Source organism: Lycorma delicatula, chromosome 5 (genome assembly GCF_047948215.1).
Source record: "Lycorma delicatula isolate Av1 chromosome 5, ASM4794821v1, whole genome shotgun sequence".
Taxonomy (NCBI): Eukaryota; Metazoa; Arthropoda; class Insecta; order Hemiptera; family Fulgoridae; genus Lycorma; species Lycorma delicatula.
This window is the reverse complement of record NC_134459.1, coordinates 42,589,625-42,613,451: the sequence shown is the minus strand read 5'-3', so window position 1 is coordinate 42,613,451 and position 23,827 is coordinate 42,589,625. Positions and strand designations below refer to the sequence as shown.

Sequence of the window (23,827 nt, the reverse complement as noted above, 5' to 3'; positions counted from 1 at the left end):
TTTAACATTTTAGAGAATAACACCTGACAAAAAAGGCACGCTGCAAAAAAAAAATCATATTAGTTTCACAATTAAATCTCTTAAGACCCAATTTCAAATCACAATATGAAACGTGTCATGCCATAATACTTCACATTATAATATAAAACTTCATTAAATCTGTTACAGAAATTATTATAAACCATAAAACGGTAATGGGCATAAAATTTAAAATATAGAAAAAGTACAATTTATGCTGTAGGATGCAGCAACACAACGACATCTTAAGGAGAGTCATCTTGTATCTTAATAATGTTAAATTTGTTAATTTCAAGTTCCTTTTTCTCACCTTGTAGAAACATTACTGTTTTGAGATTTTGCACAATTTATATACGACTTTATTATACCTGCTGACAGTTTTTCAGACTACTAAATTAAAATTAAAATTTTCTAAAAACATTTTTATATAATACCATTTTTAATCAAACTTTTTTAATTGTTAGCTTCATTATCTTAATCCTGAGTAGGATTACATGTCCAAAAAAACTGTCAGTAGCTGTACTAATACACAAGACAGATCCTCAGCAAATTTCAGCTCTCCAAACTGAATGGTTCTCATGAAAAGGGAACATAAATTCAAAAAAAAATTTAATTTATGGAAAATGTGCATTAAAAGCAGCTTATCTTGTTTTAGTGCATCCCTGCACCATAAGGATCATCTGAATTTCCCTCTTCATTTTCAGCATCACTTCTCGTCTTTAATTTCCTATTTGCCTTTTTTTTTACTTGAATGTTGCTTCTTTTTCGGCTTTTTTTACTCTATTTCATCAATGCTGACTAAACTAATCCATCCCCAATTCAATACCAAGAAATTTAAAAACATTAACTTTTCTAACAGCACCCTCATTTAACAACACTGTCATATACATGTAACCTAAGAGTTTCTAAACAAAAACATTTTTTGGAACTCTACTCCAAATAATATTGTTAAACGATTCATTGGGTTTTGTGTTATACTGTGCAAATACTTACATATCAACAAAGAAAATCCAAATCTTTATAAACAGACTTAACAATTTCAGCATTGGCATGTGGTACTGGTTTTTTATGAGAATAATTTGCAGCTGTATTTTTGCTTTATTATACCTACACCAACTTTTTCTATCATAATTGAGTATGTTTCTCATCCATTGAAGTCATGTGGAAGAAAAATTTCCTAACTCCATGTTTCATTTCTTTAACACTTTTCACGTATCTTCTGATTGCCACACCATAATAATATTGGATTTATTAATAACCTTATCAAATAATCTACCAACTCCAGAAACTAATTTTTCATCTGATAATTTTTTACACTTCAAATTTTTTCATAACTTCCTCAGGTGTGCCCTCATCCTCTTCTGCAAATGCCCAATACACTCTAGCTTTTCAATTTCTGTAGCACCATAAGGAACTAGTTCCTTTATTTTTTAAAAATCTTACTGTCACCATCACCTGGTAACAAATACTTAATTTACCTTACACCACAATTTACACTTTCAGAATACTTAAAAATAGTTTCAGTTCTTGCAGTCTCCCTCCCTCCAGTAACTCCTTTATAATTATTTTGACAATTGTTTTTGTTTATAATACTCTCAATTGTTTTTGTTTTGTAGCAAATATGAGAGAATTTAGATAGCACCTCAACATCCATTACATTTCCAATATCTAAAAAGGTGGCAGAAACCATACCATATATGCTCTTGAATCTTTTTTTCTGCCACGTACCACCTAACACTACAGTAAGATCTAGACATCCATTGTTAGTCTCCACAATTCTTGGGCACTGATCTTCATACTCTTTACAGAACTATTTTTAACAGCCTCACAGATAATGCTTGTAACTGATTAAATCTAAATGATGGCTTTAGAAAGTTCATAACAGAACAAAATGTTTTCGCTGAACTGTACCCTTTACCAGTCATTCTCATGGCATACATTAGACTTATGTTACTTCATAGCCCTACTCAAATTTCCTACAAGTTCTAAAAAATTTATTTATATGACACTTTTTACATTTTAAATGAAGTTTGAAGCTAATCCTAATCTCTTTCTAGTATCTTCATAAAAATATAACTCAACACTATAAAAAAAATTCCCTCTTCAACCTGTGAACTGAGTAATTCAAATAAAAAATACAGTACTTCAATCTATCTCAAATAAAGGAAAATGAGTAAGTTTCAGTTTTATCTTCTAAGGAGTAGTAGTAGTAGTAGTAGTAGTAGACTACGTTTGGGTCTAATGAAAAGAATATAATGTTAAACCAAAGTATCATGCACTCGAAACCTTATAAAAATTCTGAAAATACTATAAATCAAAATAGCATAAAATCACTTCACAACCATTTCTAATTCTTTGTAACATAAAGAAAAAATAAACATAATCTAAATCATGAAACAAGAATAAAAACCTAATAATAAATTGTATATGATAAAACTAACTTAGTAGGCAAAAAAAAAAAAATGTTAATAAAAATTAAATAAAATTTTGACACTTATTTTACACACTAAATACTTATGTTATTTATATAATTAAAAACGTAAACTCATAATTGGGTAAACAACCAACTAATTTAACAGTTTGCTACTACTTTAAAGTAAATCTGCAATAAAAATTATCAACAAGTAATAATTTCAGAATAAGAAATCTACTCATTGTTCCATTGTTGAGGAGATCATAGATTTGTATACAAAAAATGTAAAACAAAACCAAAGCAGGCAATGCACAATAAAATATGAAAATATTTTATTTTTAGTAACAAATTTTAGTCAGTTTTGCATATTGAAAAGAAATCAAAATGAAACGCAATAAATGTAAATAACTCACAAAATAAATGATTCCACATTTAGAAACATGGCTATAAAACTGGTAAGTTTATTCTAAAATAATACATTAAACATAAGACAAAAAAACACAACATTACCTTTATTAATAACAACAGCATTAAGAAGGCCTTTTCCTCTAACAATCGAAACAACATCTTTCGGTAAAAGGGATAGTTCTTTACGTAATAACTGTCCCATTTTTTCTGCATTTTCAGCAAGATTTTCTTCTATTAAGACAGAAAGCGCTGCCACAGCTACTTTACAACCAAGCGGATTACCTCCATAAGTAGAGCCATGTTCTCCTGGTTTTATACAAAGCATTATATCATCATTTGCTAATACTGCTGACACCTTGAAAAGAAAGGAATATAGGTATATCATTTTGAATGAAACTTAAAATTTAGTTAATTTGTTTATATTTACACAAAACATTTACTAAAGTCATTACAATCAATAAAATTAGGATTAAAAACAAAAAGTATGAGCATTTTTTGGTTTTACATATTTTCAACAAAAAACTGATATTAATTTTTTAATTATTTACCTGACTAATAATCAATTTACGATTACCATAAACTGATATCAACAAAATGAAAAATGTTTAATGATTATAGAAACCGTTATGAATAAATAATAACCCGATTCAAAAAATAGATATAAGTATGACCCAAATTTTAAGATTAGTCCATTCCATACAATAACATTATGACAGCCTCCGTGGCGCGAGTGGTAGCATCTTGACCTTTCATCCAGAGGCCCCGGGTTTAAACCCCAGTCAGGTATGGCATTTTCACACACACTACAAATCGCTCACCTCATTCTCTGAAGCAATACCTAATGGTGCACGTAAAAGGACTGAACAGATTAAACTGGATAAAACAAGTGTCACCTATTTTCATCACTGTGGAAGATGAGTGAAAGTTACCACTGACACTTTGAAAAAACAAATTAATAATCTTATTCGCAAGAATGGGTGTGTAAAAATTTGGGAAATTGCTGAAATTTGTAGGCCAAGTATTGGCATTGTCCATTCACAATCCATGATAAGCTAAATTGTCAAAATGTGTTCAAGGTAGCTTCTGAGACAGCTGACTCAAAATTACAGACACCCAAATTCACATTTGTATGTGCTTTTAGCGAAATGTATGCTTAGATTGCATAATAACTTGTGATGAAACATGGATTCATCACATTGAGCCAGAATGTAAATATCAGATTGTACAATGGAAACATCCAAGGTTGCTTGCTAGAAAAAATTCAAAACCTATGAATCATCTGGTAAAGTGATACTAATAGTGTTTTGGAAATATAAAGGACCAATTTATTGTTTTATTTGGAAGAACAATGTACAACCAACATTGTGTACTTTGTGACAAGCTAGAAAATAAAGTGAAACCCACAATAAGAAGAAAAAGTTCTAGTTCTCTCTTAAAAGGCTTAATTCTTCTGTATGACAACACCTGCTCCCATACCATTCAAAAGACACAGGAAGCTATTCAAAATTTGAATCGGAAGGTGTTGCTACTTCAGGCTTACAGTTCCAATCTCACACAATTAGATTTTTTTTTATCTCTAAAACTTTTTCTAGGGAACAATTTCAGCAACAATGAATGAAATTTCAGTTCAAGAATGCAATAAAAGATGGTTTAGACACCAAGGTAAACAATTATTTACTGCTAGAATAAGACAGCTCACAGAAAGATGAACAAGTGCCTTAATGTAGCCAGGGATTGTGATGAAAAGTAGTGTTACTTTCATTGTCACTGAATACAAAATTTTTCTATAGTCATTTGTCTCTTTAATTACTAAATCTCATAAAATTAAACAGAGTTTTTTTTTTAATATCATTAGTTTACTGGTTTGATACTATTCTCCACTCATTTTGCTTCTCGGTTTAATCTTTTAATCTTAACATATTTACAGTTGTTATAAATTTCAATTTTTTTCTTTTATTACAGCTTCTATCCTGCACAACCCCTCCATTACAAAATAGATTAAACCTAAGTTCTAATACAACTTAAGATAGTCCATCTCTTCACAAGTTTCTTCTGAAAAATATCTCTCCTTTCCTACTTGTCCTGAGACCTTTTCACTTCGTGCTTTATCTCTTTTTACATTTTGTTGGCGCACAAACCTATTGCAGGTTGGGTTGCATACAACTCATAGATTTGAGGTTTTATCGATTCCAATTACAATAATTCTCTTATAATAACATTCTCTTTGTATTCATCATTATTCTTACACCTGCATTTCTGTTTTTTGATTTTGAATTATCATACAATCCCCTCAGCAAAACTTTTTTGCTGAGAGGATTGTATCTTACTTTACTAATTCTTATGACATCTAGCTCTATACCCATACTTATGTTAAATTATTTATCGACTTTTTTTATTTTAGTTCTAATACTCAACATTCTGGGCTCAATATTGTTAAAAAATAATCCTACAGAATTCAATGAAAACAACAAGTAATTTTTTTTCTTCAATTAGGCAATCTAATAATAAGGCAATAGTCATGCAGTTATTATAAATGCACTCATCACAGACAATGTCTAGAACTATTATAAATAATATTTGTTGTAAAAAAGTCAGAAACAGTTGATTTCTACATCTGACACACATAGAGTATTCTGCTTATAATTTTTTCTTTATACACATGAAAATTCCTACTGTAGAATTATACAATTATAAAGATTTCCATAAAACAACAATGTGATAAAGATAAGAAAAATTCAGGCTTAAATTCAAAAATAAACATACTTATTAATGTTCAACTTCCTGTATCTTTAAACACACTACAAAAGGAACTTAAACGGAGAACAGTAAAATTATTACACTCAATCAATAAATATTTTGTTAAACATTAATACTAACAGGGTAAACACCTCCAGAAAGTGCTTTTCCAAGAACAAGAATATCTGGTCGAACCCCTTCATGGTCACAGCAAAGTAATTTTCCAGTTCTGCATAAACCAGTCTGCACTTCATCACAGATCCACAGCACATTGTACTGGGTACAAAGACGTCTTACTTGTTTTAGGTAGCCATCATCTGGTACAACTACTCCTGCTTCACCTTGAATCGGTTCCACCATAAATGCACAAACATTTGCATCTTTCAGTGCTTCCTGTCAGAAAAAATTATGATTAATTACTTTACAATTTTTACATGACAGCGATGATAAAACACAATAAAATTGTATTAATAAAAATAAAACGCAATAAAGATGTATTAACACTTTTAAACCAACATGTTGTGTTTTGTAAAGTCATTTTATTTCTGTTTACGTGTAAACTATACATCACATCATGAATAGACTTCTATATATAACAGATTCTTCAAAAAAAGAGAAAGGCCACATGCAACCCAATAAAAAATGACCTTACAAGCTTCATGAGATTGCAACTTAAAATACCACTAATAATAATCCAAATATAATTTTAACATGCTGGATATATCATTCACTGATATAGTGCACTATATCATATACATTCACAACAGACAAAAGAAATTCACAAAACAGTGAAACATATTTTTCACTGTTTCATATAAATCTGATGATTTAGTTATGGTTTTTAATGGTACTAAAGAAGCCATTTCTTCAGCGTATTGTATTCTCATTAGTACCTCTAATAAAAAAAAAAAATAAACAAATTAATTGCCATTTGAGTTATATTAGTCGCATCTGTAATGGATTTTTGCAATGGATTTTTGAATTTAATATTTCAATGAGAGATTATTTAAAAATGACTCATAAAATCATTCTAAAAATAACTGTATTTATTCAAAATTGCCACCAGTGTGAGTAGTTACTTCTTAACATAATAAATGGTGCCCTTGTTTCCCACTTTCACACCCAATAGATGTCTCTCTAAGTGATATTCTAGCACAGCTTTCAATATGCAGTGGTAATTGAGTTAACACCAAAGAAAGGCACAGATGTTATTGTTTTTGTGGTGATATGGCAAGTAAAAACAATGATTATTGATAATAATTCTTCCTACCTATCTTTGTAAATTATAGATGTTTTTGGTTACTTAGAAGACATGAAAATTATTTTTTTTTATTATTATATCTGGCTTTTTAATTTTCAACTGATATATATATATATATATATATATATATATTTTATTAAGTTCTATCATGGAAAAATGAATGAAAAAAAGAAAAATTATCTAAGGAAGGTTATTCAACGAAAAGTGGACAGATGACTACTTTTTTTATGGAGGCAAATACTAAGAGAATCTGCTTAATTTATAGGGAATTTATGCCAGTTTTCAAAAAGTACAATTTGAAATGGTATTACACGTAAAAAATACTTCCAAATTTAGTGCATATCAAGGTACATGTCGCAAAGACAAAATAGGAAACTGAAATAGTTCTATCATCTCAAGTTTTTTTTTTTAAATAGCTCAAACTGATTCTATTGTAAAAACTAGTATGCAACTGCAAAACTGATAAGAAAAAATCAAAATACCTATACAAACTTATTATGCAATGTATGGAAAGCATGGCAGATATAATTTGCTCTGATAAAAAAGGGGGATTTTTCTAAAATCAGAGTAGTTTCACCAGGCTATGCCAGGCAAACTGATGAAAAAGTAAAATTTATTGAAAAAGGTTTGGAGTAGAGCTGCTAATTTTAAACTGTATGCTTTGGCATACATGAAAGTACAGATGCGACTAATATAACTCAAATGGCAATTAATTTGTTTATTTTTTTTTTTTATTAGAGGTACTAATGAGAATACAATACGCTGAAGAAATGGCTTCTTTAGTACCATTAAAAGCCATAACTAAATCATCAGATTTATATGAAACAGTGAAAAATATGTTTCACTGTTTTGTGAATTTCTTTTGTCTGTTGTGAATGTATATGATATAGTGCACTATATCAGTGAATGATATATCAGATCACACCTATATGGTCTGCGGACATCATTTAATTTATACTGTATTTCAGAAAATAAGAAATTTATTATATAAAAAACAAAAGTTTAGTTAATGAGAAATTAAAAAAAAAAAAAACAATAAATAATAAATTTAAAAAAGTACAAATTATTTAAAAGCACTTGGTTTGCAAGTTATACATGTTATTAGCTATTTACATTATAAACTTTTTCTGTTCAGTTTCCATTTTTCCATTAAACAAACATACTGAAATTTTATTAACATAAGAACATGTTACTCTAATCGTCTGATGTGGAAATTAATTTGAAGATGAAATCCCATATCCAAAAATACAAATAACTATTTTTTTATATTTTTTATTTAAAATTTTTTTTATTAATATAGTCTATTTTTAATAGGTAGGTAGCAGTACTAAACTATCTGATTGCAACATGTGTAAATATGTTCATAAGATCAATACTAGTTACTGTTTTAAGTAAAATCAATAATTATTAATAACTTTAAATAAAAAAATAAAAATAAACATTTAAAAAAATTAAACTTTAATTTTTTTATACCTCTAAAGCCTCTAGATCATTGTAAGGTACAAGTTGAAATCCTGGCATAAAGGGGCCAAAACCACTATAACTAGAAGGATCTGTAGAGCTAGAAACTGCTGCAAGTGTTCTTCCCCAAAAGTTTCCATTAGCAAAAATAATTTTTGCTTGATTTTCTGGGATTTTTTTCTTTGCATAACCCCATTTTCTTGCTAGTTTACATGCTGTTTCTCCTCCTTCAACTCCTGAAATTAAGTAATACCATGATTGAAAACATTAAAACATTTATTAAAATGAAAAAATCAAAATTACCACCAAATATTGCTGTAAGCAACAGTTTATGATTTTTTAATAAACGTATTCATTACAATTAAAAATTCATAAAATCTAAGATGACTAGAAATTTGAGTAGTTTAGAAAAGATAAATTAACACTGAAAAATAATATTAAACACAAGATTAAAATAAATAAGTTTTAACTAATACTGGAGCTAATGCGATGCAAGAACAGAATAATCCAATGTAATAAGAATTACTTACAATGAAGGTGAAGGAATACTTATTACATGTTGCTTAGTATGAAATAAACAAAAGTGTTCTTGAATGTAATTTTTTCTGAATTTCAATATGACTTGTTCAAATTATCCCTAGATATATAGATTCATCAACTCTTTTGACAGATCCCCCATTCTCAAGAAGAATAACCTCCAGCATTTGAACCCCTATCTATCATTATATACATTGATTTCACTTTATCATACCAAGACCAATCTTTTTCCCATACTCAACAATGATTTTACCATCGTTTTCAACTAAATATCTACTTAGATTATAAGTATATTTCAACTTAACAAATAGATGTTTAAAATACAGCTACTAATTGGTTTATATGTTGAGTACTGTTTACCTTTCTTAGCTTCATTCTTTTATTATATGTTGACGTGTTTCATAACAACTCCATTGTTAAAATTATAATAATGAATTAATAACTACAGTAATTAAAGAATGAAGCTACAAAAAGTAAACAGTACTAAACACAGAAATTATCATGATCTTAGAAGAAAATATAATAATTATTACCGTAATAACAATAATTTTAACTAACTGGTTAATTCAATACTTTCATTCTTACCTGTATTCATGGGTAAAAGTTTATCATAGCCAAATAACTTTGTAGCAAATTCCTCATATTCACCAAGTACATCAGAGTAGAATGCTCTTGAAACTAATGTTAAAACACTAGCTTGATCAATCAAGGCTTTTACTATTTTTGGATGGCAGTGTCCTTGATTGACTGCAGAATACGCACTGAGAAAATCATAGTACCTACGTCCCTCAACATCCCACATATATACACCTGAAACAAACACAATTAATTAATTTTCTCTTCATTGAAACTAATATAAAATGAGCATTAATTTTAAATGAAAAGTTTTCATCACAGTAGTTTTAAACTCTGACTAAAATACTTTGTATCTTTGTAAGATCACATCTTTGTGAAAAATATGTAAATTTAACTTAATAAGATCAAATGTGAGCATGATTATTTTACAATAATTCTGTAAAACTTGTGATTAAAGCTGTCATAAAAATCATAAATTTGTAATGTAATGTCTATTTCAAATTATAGATGAACAGGAATTATTTCAAAGATGTTTTGCTATGCTATAGAAATATATTATTAAAATCTCCATATAAAAAATTCACACAATATGAATTATTGTAAGGAAGTATTACATAGAAAATAAGGACTGTCTCTTTTGGAACCTGAGTAATAGTTAATTCCAACTGAAATAATGTAGGCAAGTTTTTGTATTAGCATTTTTAATTTAATAGACAATAAAAAAATTAATAGACAACTGAAAGTTACTTTTTTTAAACAGACAACTGTAAGTTTGTAATCAGAATGATAATGTACTTGAACCTTGAAAAAGAGAAGACTGGAGGAAAAAACTGTCTGAAGGACTGGACTACACATTTGAAAATTTTAATGTAACATCTTTACTGATGCAGTTTTCTGACTACAGCTTTTTTCTAATTATTTTAAAAATCGACAATATAAAATTTACTTACGTATTCCATGACCTAGGAATTCAAAAATTCATAGCCTCACCAACAAAGGTTTGCCAGTCACTATTTTGGACTAACCTTAATGCTAACCTAAAAGTTGAATCCCAACTTCCCCCAGATCAAATCTTTTTTTTCCTGTTTAGCCTCTGGGAATCACCATTAGGCATTACTTCAGAGGATGAATGAGAGGGTAATACGTGTGAGTGTAAATTAAGTGTAGTCTTGTACAGTGTCAGGTCGACTATTTTTAAGATGTGTGGTTAATTGAAACCCAACCACCAAAGAACACCGGTATCCACAATCTAGTATTCAAATCTGTATAAAAGTAACTGACTTTACTACGATTTGAACATTGGAACTCTCGACTTTGAAATCAGTTGATTTGCAAAGATGCATTCACTACTAGACCAACCCGGTGGGTTCCTCCAGATCAAACCTAATGTTATTTTCTCCAAAGTTGGGTCTATCCAAAGTTTTCATTCCCTCCTGACTAAAACTCTAGCAACTACCTGTTCCCCATTCACACATGTCCAGCCCAGAACATCTACAACTTTTAATAATTCTAACTACACCTGGACTCAAATATAATCTATGAAGTCCTAAGTTATGGCACAACCTCCAATTGTCCAGTATGTTCATCAGCTACAGAATGAAATATTTTTCTCAAATGTTATTCTCAAAAATTCTAAAATTCCTTTCATCACTAACATCAACAACTACATCTCACACAATCCTACATGACAACTAGTAAAATTACTGTTTTATTAACAAAAAATAAATTAAAAAAATATAAATTCTACAAGTTATTTAACCCATTTTGATAATAATCAAGAGCCAATAGCTTAATTACGGAATAAAAGCATTTGTTTGCCGAATGTAATCTTTTCTGCATTTCAATATGACTTTAGAATTATCCCAAAAACGTTTATTTCATCAAATGTTAATTCATCAACTCTTTTGAAAAACCTCCCATTCACAAGAAGAATAATCTCTAGCACTTGAGTTGCTAGAGGTTATTGCTGCTGCTATTACCATATACTGCGATTTCTTTTCTTTCATATTAAGATAAATGTTTTCCCTATACTCAATAATGATTTTGCCATTGTTTTCAACTAAATTTCTACTGGTTGCCTATTACAATTAAATTATCCACATAACTTAACATGTGGATGTTTAAAATACAGATACTTAAATTATCCATAATAATGTTATTAAGCATTTTTTTACAAAACTACTCAACATTTTATATCAACATTAATTCTATGGCAAACTGTACTTAAATGACTGACAAGGTTTATTATTATTAATACACAGAAATGCGATTAAAATTATTTTTTAATTGAAAAATTAAGTAATCATTTTTATTTTAATGTTTTAAACTTTGTTTGAATTTATTATTAGTAATTAATAATTATATTTTATGATTACAACTTATAATAATAAAGAATAAATAATTCTCACCTTCAGCTTTACATAATGCAGCAGGAAGAGGATGGTAATTATGAGCTCCAAATTTATCTTCTCTATCAAAAACATTCTGCGATGATAAATTTCTTTTGCAAACATTATTTGTTACTTGAGACATCCTTAACACTATTAAAACAAGAATAAAAAATTAAAATAATTTTTTAAATTATCTATAAATATAATACTAATACTTAGCTTAAAAAGTAACATTATCATGCAATGTTCATAAGTTAAATACCTGAACTTTATACCTGTTATTTATTACAAAAGATAAACTACATCATTTAATATATTTCTAAAAAATAGCAGCAAGATTAAAAACACATTTAAAACACTTCACTCATTATGTCTACATATTAATATGATGAGATAATATTATCAACAGACAAATTCTGTAATCCTCAAAAAAACTTAGATCAAAAATTAGTTTTAAAACATAAAATGTCAATTTTATAGATAAGTGAAAAATTAAATTATTTCTTCAGTCATAGTTGTCTATGAAAACTCATTCATATGTGGAAAAAACTAAATACAATTTTTTATATAATTTAAAACATTCTATTGTATGTATTATATCTATATTTTTATAAACATATTTTTTTTATATTTCTTCATTTGATCATGTTATACTCTTAATATGAAAACTTTCTTGGTTTGCACAAGTAGTTTTTTTTTATTTTAAATAGGCCTATTTAGCATCTTTCTATCCTATTATAAACAATTTATTATTATGATATTAAATAAAATTTTTGTTACATACAGAGTGTAAATATGTAATCCCCTATAATTAAATGAAAAATAATAATAATACAGAATTATACAAACAAAAAATGATAGCAAAATGTAATCTTAAATGTCTATAAAAGCTAAAACAAATGTAGGCCATATTAGATGTAAAGAGTTACAATTTCATCAGAAGTTTACACCTGAATGTATACTGAGTTATACGAGTACACTTATTTCTTTCTTTTGTCAAAACCAATGATGAGTTATCTAGTAAAATTTTACAAAAGGAATCAGTCTGGAGAAAACATTATTTGCGACTAAATGAAATATTTTCATGAGAAAAATTGAAAATATATATTACTTGGTCAAAACTTGGGTCAGTGTTGCTTTACAAAATCATATATTGATAAATCTTATTACCTAAAAGATGCATTTTTCTAATGTCTTTCTTTAGGATTTAAATGTACATCCAGAAAAGGGAAAAACATGGAGTAAAAATAGTTTTGTAGATGTCTTTTGATTACTTGAATAGTAGAGACATGAACATGGGAAGGCTGAATAATGTAAATGGAAAATTTTCGGATGGTCATTTAAAATATTCAGCAAAGATTCATCATCTCTTGTTCTGAATCACAGTTAAAAGCAGAGAATAATATATACATAAATTGGCATACAGAATGTTATTTTTTGGGTAATTATAATTTTATTTATTTGTTATTGCTACTATATAAAATAAATTACATATGGAAACGTTCAATATAATAAATAATATATTGTCTATAAAGTGGTTTTGTTGACTTGATACATAGGATAGTAACCGAAAGCAATCTCAACTGTTTTGAAGTAAATAATGCTTAATTCATGAATGTGAACAGGTTTCTCGTCATTGAGCGCCTACACACGTGTTGTGTTAAGCATTGCAAACCAGTTTAAAATAATCATGCAAAATAAGTAAATTACACTATAAGAAAAATCATTAAAAGGTTTATGAAATCTACTTATATTTATTTTTACGTAATTCGTAAAAAAAGAAAGACTTACCGTATTCTATTTAAATTGAATACAAAAACGAAATGAAAGCCGAATTAGGAAACAGTCTGCAGCAACACAACGTAACCGATAACACTCTACGTCCTTGGCCTTGTCCATTAACATCACAGCTGTAACCGGCGTGGTTTATAAGACAGCCCGCACAGCAGTAGGGCAAGGATAAAAATTATTGCAGTCCTTCACATTCCAACACTGCAAATAATTTTCTTTACAGTTTTTTTTATTCACTTCGATTAAAACGACTGAACGATTCAAAAGATTCCGTTTATGATCGATCAAAGGCGATTGGTGGCTACTTAACCACTTGATTTTGGGATCTATTTCCGGCATTTTGCAATCGATCTACAAAATAAAATACAAATAGATCATCCTTCAAAAAATCCTGATTCTACGGCTGCGCTTGCCTTGAGGGAAAATGTCTAGTTCGCAACTCATAGTTCATTATCATGGGCTGTTAATATAGTTTATAAATGAGATAAATTATAGGTGAGAGTTTTAACATTATCACATTTCTTTTCATATTAACTGACAGGCTATTGATTATGTTTGATTTATACTTTTACTGTCAACGTTTTTTATAATGGATATTGTGGTCTGGAGGAACCTGTGTTTCTAGTATTAATCAAACAGTTAAGGAAGCAAATACTGTTGAAATAAAAGGATTAATTTGTAAATCAATTATGCTAAACTCTTATCTTTCAAAATTACAAGTTGTAAATAGTCTACTTAGTGTTTAGTTCTTAACAGTAATCTACAAGTTGTTTACCGAAAGAAAGAATGTTAATCTAACAAAAAGCAAAAAATATTTCAACTAAATCTTTCAAAATGATTATTCTTTCAATATTTCACATGAAAAAAAGAGAAAAAGAAAGGCTGGAACCATTTGAAATGTTAGTGTGGAATTTTGAAGAAAATTAAACGGACAAAATGAAAATTGAAAAAGTAGAGAGGAGAATTAACGAGAATAGAGCTGCACAGTTCGGAATAGGAAACTTGGCTGAGACATTTCATGAAAGAAGAAAGATTGATTAAAACAGGGCTAAAAGGTTCAATCGAAAGTGCAAAAAAAGCAAAAACCAGTAAAGAGTAAAAATAATAGACTACCTGAAAGGGAATGGGAGTTATCTGGTATTAAAAGCTTAGCTGCAAAAAAAGTTGTGTAGATAGGCATTGCAGTAGACCTGCCTTTAGGAAGGTAACCGAGAGACTTTTCTTAACAAAAATAAATTACTTTAAAGCATCTTTCTATTGATTAAATGCTTTCCATGAATATATTATTCTCTGTTTCGTATAACGGGCGGCGTGGCTGTGTACAACTATCCTAAAAATATTATATTTACGTATACGGAGCTATACGAGATGGTTTCGTAAATGAAAGATTATCTAACTGTTCTACTCGTCCTATCAGTTTATTTCTCTCGCATGCAATGTGCACAGCTATACGCTGCCCGCCATAATAGCAGTATCTGTTTAAAAGCGCTAATGTTGTGATACCACAAAAATGAGCTAATTGCATACAAATTACATTGTGATTTGAAGCTGAATTTGTCTTTTTATCGATGAAAGTTGTTTAAATGTACAAAATTACATGAATTTTATCACATTTAATAATATAATTTTTAAAAATAGATTAACAGTTATAAATAGTTTATAAAGCAATAGCAGTTTTAGAGTTTTTTTTGGACTTAATATATAATATTTGATATTGTGCCAAACCCAATTTCATTTTTTACTAATGTATAAAACGCGAATGTTAATTTCAGTTAATAGGATGATGATAACAATACGCTAATTTTAACAATTAAAAAAAAGCATAGTCAAAAGTTTGCTGTTATTCATACAAACTATGATGATGTAGACGCATACGTAAGTACTAATTTGCCGCAACGAGAAGTGGCATGGATTGTTGTAGACAGGATACGGGAAAGTAACCCACCGGGTTGGTCTAGTGGTGAACGCGTCTTCCCAAATCAGCTGATTTGGAAGTCGAGAGTTACAGCGTTCAAGTCCTAGTAAAGCCAGTTATTTTTACACGGATTTGAATACTAGATCGTGGATACCGGTGTTCTTTGGTGGTTGGGTTTCAATTAACCACACATCTCAGGAATGGTCGAACTGAGAATGTACAAGATTACACTTCATTTACACTCACTCATACATATCATCCTCATTCATCCTCTGAAGAATTATCTAAACGGTAGTTACCGGAGGCTAAACAGGAAAAAGAAAGACAGGATACGGGAAAGACTTTAGTGAGCATGCCCATGAGAAACTACTATTCGTTCTAAAACTATTAGTCAATTAAACGTAATACTAACCGCTTAACAGACTGTCGGTCATTATTAAATCAGATTCGGCTGTAGTATAGTTATCATGTTTCCGTCACTAGTGCTGTGTTTTGACTCTCACTATTTGTATTAATAGTTAATTATAGAAATACGTATTGTTTTTTTAATTTTTGTTTTGTAATTAAGAAACCTTTTAAGTTAGTTTTAATAATTGTGATTGAAAAAGATTAGAATGCGAGATAAAACAATTCTCAGCTTTGAAAGAGAATTACTGCTCACGTCATAGATTGTTGCAAAGAAGAGAAAACATACTGACGATTCCACTAATAAAGCGACTGAATGAGCAAAAAAATATTGTAGATTGTCACAAAAAACTGTCACTGCTATTAAAAATGAAGTCACGGTAGTATAGGTGAATCGCTAACAACCCCAAGGAAAAAAAAGAAGCGTCCTAATTACCATAACGCAGACATCTAGTTGTATGTTAATACATTCAGAGATTATATGACCGATAAAGAGTTGTTCCGGCAATTTCTAGACTTCTTCCGGTCTTAAAAGAGCGAAACGGATTTAAATGAAAAAGAACCACTCTACGGAAAATTTTAACTGAAACGTGCTTTAAATGGAAGACCTGTGCTTCTAGACATAAGGTGTTAGTGGAAAGACAAGACATAATTAATTTAAGATGTACATATTTACAGATGATTGGGGAAGTTAGAACGAAGCAATGAAAAATATATTTTTTAAACGAAACTTGGCACGATTCCATTTAAAATTTTCAAAAATGTTGGCAAAGTAAAATTGTCTTGGGAACACTTAAAACTATCAGTGTGTCCAACAGACCTTTCATCGTGCGCATCAGGTCTTCTGAGAGATTTGTTAAAGGTTCAGAATTAATATTTCAAGCAGGTTGTGCATCTAGTGATTACCACGGACAAATGACTGCTGTAAATTTTGAGACTTGAATAAAAGGGAAAGTTATCTCAAATTCATGAGAAGAAAGTGTTATCATTATAAACAACCATGTTGGACTATGTACCATGTAAAGCAAGTAAATAAAGTGTCAGTTAAGTCATCTTTGAAAGAAGACATGATCAATTACTTGAGGCAAAATGAGTTTCATTGTGAGAGTAACTGAGGAAAGTTGACCTACTTCAGTTGATACAAGTGCCACCAAAAGAGAAAGAATACAAGGTTGATAAACTACTGTCCCCATATGATCACCCTGTAATTCAAATCCCCCTTTACATGTGCAAATTAAATCCCATGGAGTTAGCTTGGGCAAAACTTAATACACATCAGATCTAGTAACAGAACCAGTGACATGTCATTAACCAGAGTGCGAGAACTAATGACAGATGGTATTGAAAATATCACACCTGAGGACTGGTCATCATACTACAAAAATGTCATCAAATTTGAAGATGAGTTTTGGACTAAAGATGGATTTTGGGAAAATGCAGTTGTCAAAGTTATCATAACCACCGAGACGGTTATGATAGTAGTAAAGATGAATCGGAGAACAGTGATGAAGAAACAGTTGAAGGTGACTTGAGGAAGAGGAAAGTAGTGAAGGTGAAGTTTATTGGTTCTGCTGAGTGTGTAAGAAGTTCAGTAAATTGTCTTGACTTTATATCACACACAGTAATTTTTGAATTTTATGAAATACTGTAGGCCTATTGATATTCTCATGTGACAAAATTAGTGCATTTAAATGTACATATTAGGATGTGATACATCTATCTTTCATGCATTCAATAGGTGTAAGCTAGCCTAAGAATTTTAATTTGTGTGAAAAATGTTTCACAAGGTGTATGAGATGTGTTGAAGAATTGAATGATATATGAAAAATTATGAACAAAGAATTAGTTTAAGCACTGTATATCCTGAAAAAAGAGTTTTAAATTTGACTATGTTGTATAAGTTACTCATAAAATGTAAGCAAAAAAATAAATTCTAATATTGGAGACTATTAATACAACAAGATATGAAACAATTTGTTTTTATTTTTACAGGAATGATAAAATTATAATTTGGGTATACAGTAAGAATGTCATATTAATGAATCAATTTTTTTAAAAACAATTTAGTCTGCTAAGACAGACATAGAATACTACCTTAATCACTCTCACTCTAATGTTACTTTTTATAACGGCATATCAGTAGCAGTAATTTTGTGATGGCCTGGAGTAGGGAAAATTGACAGTTGGAAAAAGAAGCGTGATAATATTTGATAACCAAAATTGCCAGAGCTTCCAGATTCAAATCGTGGTCAGGCATGGCATTTTAATACAACTTTAATAATTATTTTACTACATCTGATTTTGCAAATCATAATCTAATTTTTTAAATGTATTTTTTTTATTATTATTCTTCTGTATTCTACCTTGTTTCCTTACCTTCTATTCTTACCTTGTTTCACACATGCAAAATAAATATTTAAATAATTTAAACAAATATTTTAAATTTTAAAGTCATATGAAAATCAATAATAATACAGGCAGTATAAATGTGTTATAAATATTCAGTCAAATTAAATACCTTACCAATAAGACAAATTAAATAAGAGCAAATTTTTAAAAACCATGAGTTTATGTGGATAAAGAATGTATAAAAACAATGATTTGAAAAAACAAGGATAAATTTCTTCTTGACAGAAATGAATATGATATGTCATACTTTTGTGTACTGCTTAACAAGAATCAGGTTTTAATAGCAGGAGATGGAAGATAAAACATTTTATTTCTGTATAAGACTTATTAAATCCCTTTCATACATCTCTCTGCTCCTCTCTGTGTACTCTAAGAGTCCTTCAGCACCAGGGGTATATTTCTTTATACCTACTCAATATGTCAAGCATCTGTGCATGACCTTTATCAATCCTTCCCCCATCAAACTTAACACACATCTACATAGAACAATTTTATTTCTATTTCAACTAAAGTGGATTTATTTTTTATAAAAAAAATAACATAAGTGTTTCTATCTTTTCAGTTTCTTTAATTGGTTGTCAGAACATAAGATGGCCCAGTTTTCTAAGAGAACCTTTAATTTATTTAAATTATTAAACTACAATTTTTTTTTCATATGTAATTTTTTAAGATTAATTCACTAATAAGCTTGTGGGAATATGGAGAGGAAACTATGAAGCATATGAAAAATGTCACACCTGACTGGGATTTGATTTAATTAACAACTAATTTACCAAAAATGTAGTTAAAAAAATTCAAAATGATTCTACTAATTTTATTTATTTACAGTTTGTGAACAGCCAGCAAAGAGAACAAGTCAATACACATCACATAATATCCCTGACACTACAAAACTCATCCCATAAATATGATACAGGATATCTTGGAATAAAGAGCATCAAGGGAATATCCCAAAATGATGCAGAATATCTTGAATATTCTGAAACAAGCAGGATATCCTAGTGAAACTCTACAGTGTCCTAAAACAAATGGGATATCCACAAGACATCTTGAGATCCCAGAAAAAATAGAAACCCAGCATAATTTTTTTACTATTGTATATAAAATAGTAATTAGAATAAGTTGAATTGTTATACTAGATTCCCTGGGTGAATTATAGACCTACATGTTTAAATCACACCTTTAAAGATGAATAGATTTTACTACTAGATACCCAAGATTTAACAAAATTTTAATTATTGTAATTAGTTAACTGAATATGAGCATTATGATTTACCAAAAAACAGTAATTTTAATTTTTCACATTCAATTAACCCAGCAATTAAAATTAGTAAAGAACCACTGCCAACATTTCTGCCATATCCAGCTAACTAGCAGAATTTCTGCTAGTTTATTATATTGGGTCTATCTATTCTGCTTTTTGTGAGGTTACCCTCAATAAATATTATTTGCCTTATAAATTTGTTGTTCAATACCTAAAGCACATATATTAAAAATACTGTATAAATTTTTAAAATACATTAACTTCAGATTTTATTTTAATAATTGTAAATAATTCACAAGATGCTACACAACCAATGCCAGACATTTCAGCTATCAATCAAAGACACTTTCAGCTAATCAATCAAAATAACATAAAATACAAACATACTTCATAATAGGCTACCTATTTTATGTGCCAAGGATGTTCTAAAATAGTGGTTCCCAAACTTTTCCAAGTCACGGCACTCTTTCTGAGTCACAGCGCCCTTTTTCAATTAAAATTTTTCCATGGCACCCTACCCTAAGCAGAAGTATGACTACTCGTAAGTAAGAGATAAAAATAAATAAAACTTGTGTATCTTCATTATTTTTAGTACTTTATTAACATTAGATTAATACTTATTTTGTCTTGGTTCAATTAATTATGAAGCTTTTACAACATTTCACGGCACCCCTGTGAAGAGGCTGCGGCTCCCCCGGGGTGCTGTGGTGCACAGTTTGGGAACCACTACTATCAAGAGTATAAATATTAGAACGTCATGAAGTACTTAGTATATTCTAATCAGCCCCTAGATGATACCATTAGGATGTCTTAGGAACTAAAATTATCAGATCCTGAGATTGCCCTACATATAGACTGTAGATATATCCCAAGAATATCACCAAGACTTGAGTACTTTTACATTTATTTCCTTTTTTTAAATAACTGCAGGCCAACTACTCAGAGCTGCTGATAAAAGATGAAATTTTTAATGAAAGAAAAATGCTAAGCCTAAATGGGGTGAAAACGATACATTTTAATTACATATACCAACAACACAGAAAGTCCATTTGACTTTTTTTTTAATGACAATTACATTCTAAGAGTTCTTAACTGATGAAAGAATACCTGGCAGCTGGTTGGGTTTGAAGAGAATCATGTGGTGGCTTCATGAGATCGTTGTCTTTTGGCTTTCCCCTTGAAAGCGAGTTCCAGAGCATCCCTACACACAGACCAGCAATAATCCGCAAGCATTGCTTCATTCCAATGGCCCTGATATCTTTGTTCCATTACATAAATATCCTGATGGAATCTTTCTTTGTGTTCATCAATGACAACTCCACAACCAGGAGGGAAAACATCCAGGTGTGAATGGAGAAAGTGGATTTTAAGGAACATGTTGCATCCGAGTTGATGGTATTTTTGCAGAAGTGCTGTCACCAACTGACTGTAGTTAACGTCTTTTGTTGCCTAAAAATCCATGAATGACTCTGTTTAAGGCTTCTCAAGCTTCCTTTTCTTTCCCCTCCAAAATTCAGTCAAATGTAGGATCCTTTACAAGTTGTAGAATTTGTGGCCCAACAAAGATACCTTCCTTAACTTTTGCATCACTTAATGTAGGAAATTTGTCTCTTAAGTACTTAAAGGTCAGTCCTTTTCAGTTCATACTTTTGACCAAATTTTCATCAAACCCAGCTTTGTATGAAGGGGTGGAAGAACATCTTTTGGGTCCACGACAGGCTCAGCAACAACATTTTTCTTACTAGAGTTAAGATTTCTTGCAGGTCAGTCTGCTGATTATAATGATATAGTGATTTCCTATCCCTATTGTCCTACATACATAAAAAGCAGCAGTATTTAGTATATCCCAGTTGCATTCCTAAGAGTACAAAGATGACTTTTAGATCACCACAGTTTTTCCACTTGTGTTCAGCATATTTGATTGAGTATAGGAAGACTGCCACGTTTGCAAAAGTCTCCTTCATGTGAACTGCATGACCAACAGGAATAGAAGGAAGACAGTTGCTGTTGTGAAGTTTTAGTTTGTAATACACCTTACAAACTAAGATTGGAGGAGTCTATGAGTAATCAGTTGAATCATGATTCAAATTCAAACATTTCATCAAGCCATTAACATCACAGCAAACAAGATTGTTTTTCTTCTCAAAAAAAAAGGCAGATCCCTATGATGATGTCTGTGCTGTAAGACCCTGACATCACGTTAGAAAAGATTCCATTGCTGTAATCTTGACCCTCGAAGTTCTGCCTTCTCCTTCAACAAATCAAGGTCTTGAATGAAATCATTCAATTCCGCTTGACTCAGTCTGTGCGGTTTATCATCTTTTTCATCAAAATCAGTCATGGAATGTGAAAGGCTTGTTGGGTTCTTCACACTGCCTTCATTTTCTACTTCAAGTTCGTAATTTTGGGGTGGAGTAGGAACTGGTAAACTATCTGAATGTGGAATAGGTTGAATTACAAATGGAACATTAGGGTATTGCTTCTCTTCATTCATTGACAATCCTGACCTTATAGGTGGAGTCAAGTAGAAATAGCAGTTATAGCTGTTATCTGTTGTTTGTAGGCACCCGCCAAATCATAGCATAGCAAAAGCCATTAGATCTTTTTTTATTTTTCAGCCATTCTCATTGTATAACTGAACAAGAGTTGCAGCATATATGTGGAGCCCATGACTTATCCTGGTCTCCTACTTTCATACCCAAATAATGCTAATAGGCAGTCTTCATAAGAGGCATCAGATTGCGTTTCTGTGACGAAAATGTTATTTCACCATAAATGTAACAGAAATTATTCATTGAATTTACACATTTTCGTGGCACTTTTATTTAACAAATTTTTCACTTCAACAGCACTCGAAAACCAGAAAATCTGCACTAATTACAACACAAACAGTATGAAATTCACAGTCACAGCAACAGTAATAACGTTTATAACCTACAAACAACTGGAGAACGTTGTGTTTTGTCATTTAACAGGTGTGACAACTCCAAAAACAAAATTACTCCCAAACTAAAAATGTAGATCGGGTAAAAATTACGTCACTATATCTCCAAAGCAAGGGCTAATCAATCATTTTTATAGTGATTTTTTAATTCAGCAGATGGAAATACCTAAGATAAGCTATTATTGAACTCGAAAGATTTTCATTGTTGAGCAGTGTTGTGAGAGTCATAGCTTCAAATTAAAAATTCGATGCTTTTGCCAATTTTTTTTCTACGCGTGATGAATGGCCTAAAGAGTGGGGTGCAAACACGCATAAGAAAAAATTGGCAAAAACATCAAATTTTTAATTTGAAGCTATGACTTTTACCTAATCTGACATATCATCAAAGCTTGTTGTCAGTTCCGTTCTGAGATACCATCCTAAAATTATTTTTACTTCCTTGTACGAAGTACAGGAAGTTTGTGATGGTGAAAAATTTCGGTTTTCAGATTTCAACGGAAACATCCAATCTGACCATCCCTGAATCCATTTTGACTAGTTCGGCGTGACGTCTGCACATACGTATGTATCTTGCGTAACTCAAAAACGATTGGCCGAAGAATGTTGAAATTTTGGATTTATGACTGTTATAACATTAGTTATGAAACTCCCTTTTTGGTTGCAATAGACTAAACCAAAAGTGCCCAAAGTAAAAAAATTCGATTTTTAACTTTTTCTTAACTGCAGTAATAAGCCCTCATTGAGAGCTTTAAGTTTCAGATCGCCATAAGTTTCTCATTTGTAATGGGTTTACTATAAAATATGAAAGATATTTTTTCACTTAAAATATTTTGAAGAGTAGGATAAAAGGAGTGTTTTGTTGTGTTTGAATTCTTCAATAAACTTTAAATTGTTGTGTAATATATTTATGAGTATGTGGAATTTAATATCCTAAGATTTTACGTAGCAGTCATTTTTTTCTGAATATTTTTCAATGTTTAATACTTATGTATTTTCCAAGTGTTGGCATATATTGGTATTGCATTTAAACATTCATTTAGTTAAATTCATAATCACTTCCTAATCTATGGAGAAAATTATGATAATTATGCAATCTTCATAAATAAACCATCAAACCTCTAATCATTAAGGAAGATTCACTAAATAAAAGGTTTTATCATTTACATCTTTACACTTCTTACAGAATCTACAAAGACATAAATTAATCCTCCTCCTTGATGCAGAAAAATATTTGGAAATGCTTAGCAAGAAAAAATTCCAGCTAGATCAAAACACTTGTAGGACCTTTTCTGTTAAGTG

At 30.1% G+C, this 23,827-nt stretch overlaps 1 protein-coding gene across 5 annotated transcripts in view; it reads right to left on the bottom strand.

Moving 5' to 3' along the window:
• Oat (Ornithine aminotransferase precursor) overlaps positions 1-23,827 on the bottom strand; it is a 41,027-nt gene that overhangs the window by 1,031 nt on the left and 16,169 nt on the right. For 3 of the 5 annotated variants that reach the window (XM_075365997.1, XM_075365996.1, XM_075365995.1), the window contains exons 3-7: positions 11,819-11,950; positions 9,420-9,644; positions 8,310-8,533; positions 5,717-5,968; positions 2,942-3,194 (exon numbers count right to left, since the gene is read on the bottom strand). In XM_075365997.1, the coding sequence (XP_075222112.1) occupies positions 2,942-3,194; positions 5,717-5,968; positions 8,310-8,533; positions 9,420-9,644; positions 11,819-11,950 (1,086 nt within the window). Of the gene's footprint in view, positions 1-2,941; positions 3,195-5,716; positions 5,969-8,309; positions 8,534-9,419; positions 9,645-11,818; positions 11,951-13,591; positions 13,866-20,691; positions 20,864-23,827 lie in introns of those variants that run through there. The other 2 variants (XM_075365998.1, XM_075365999.1) reach the window with 2 other exon arrangements.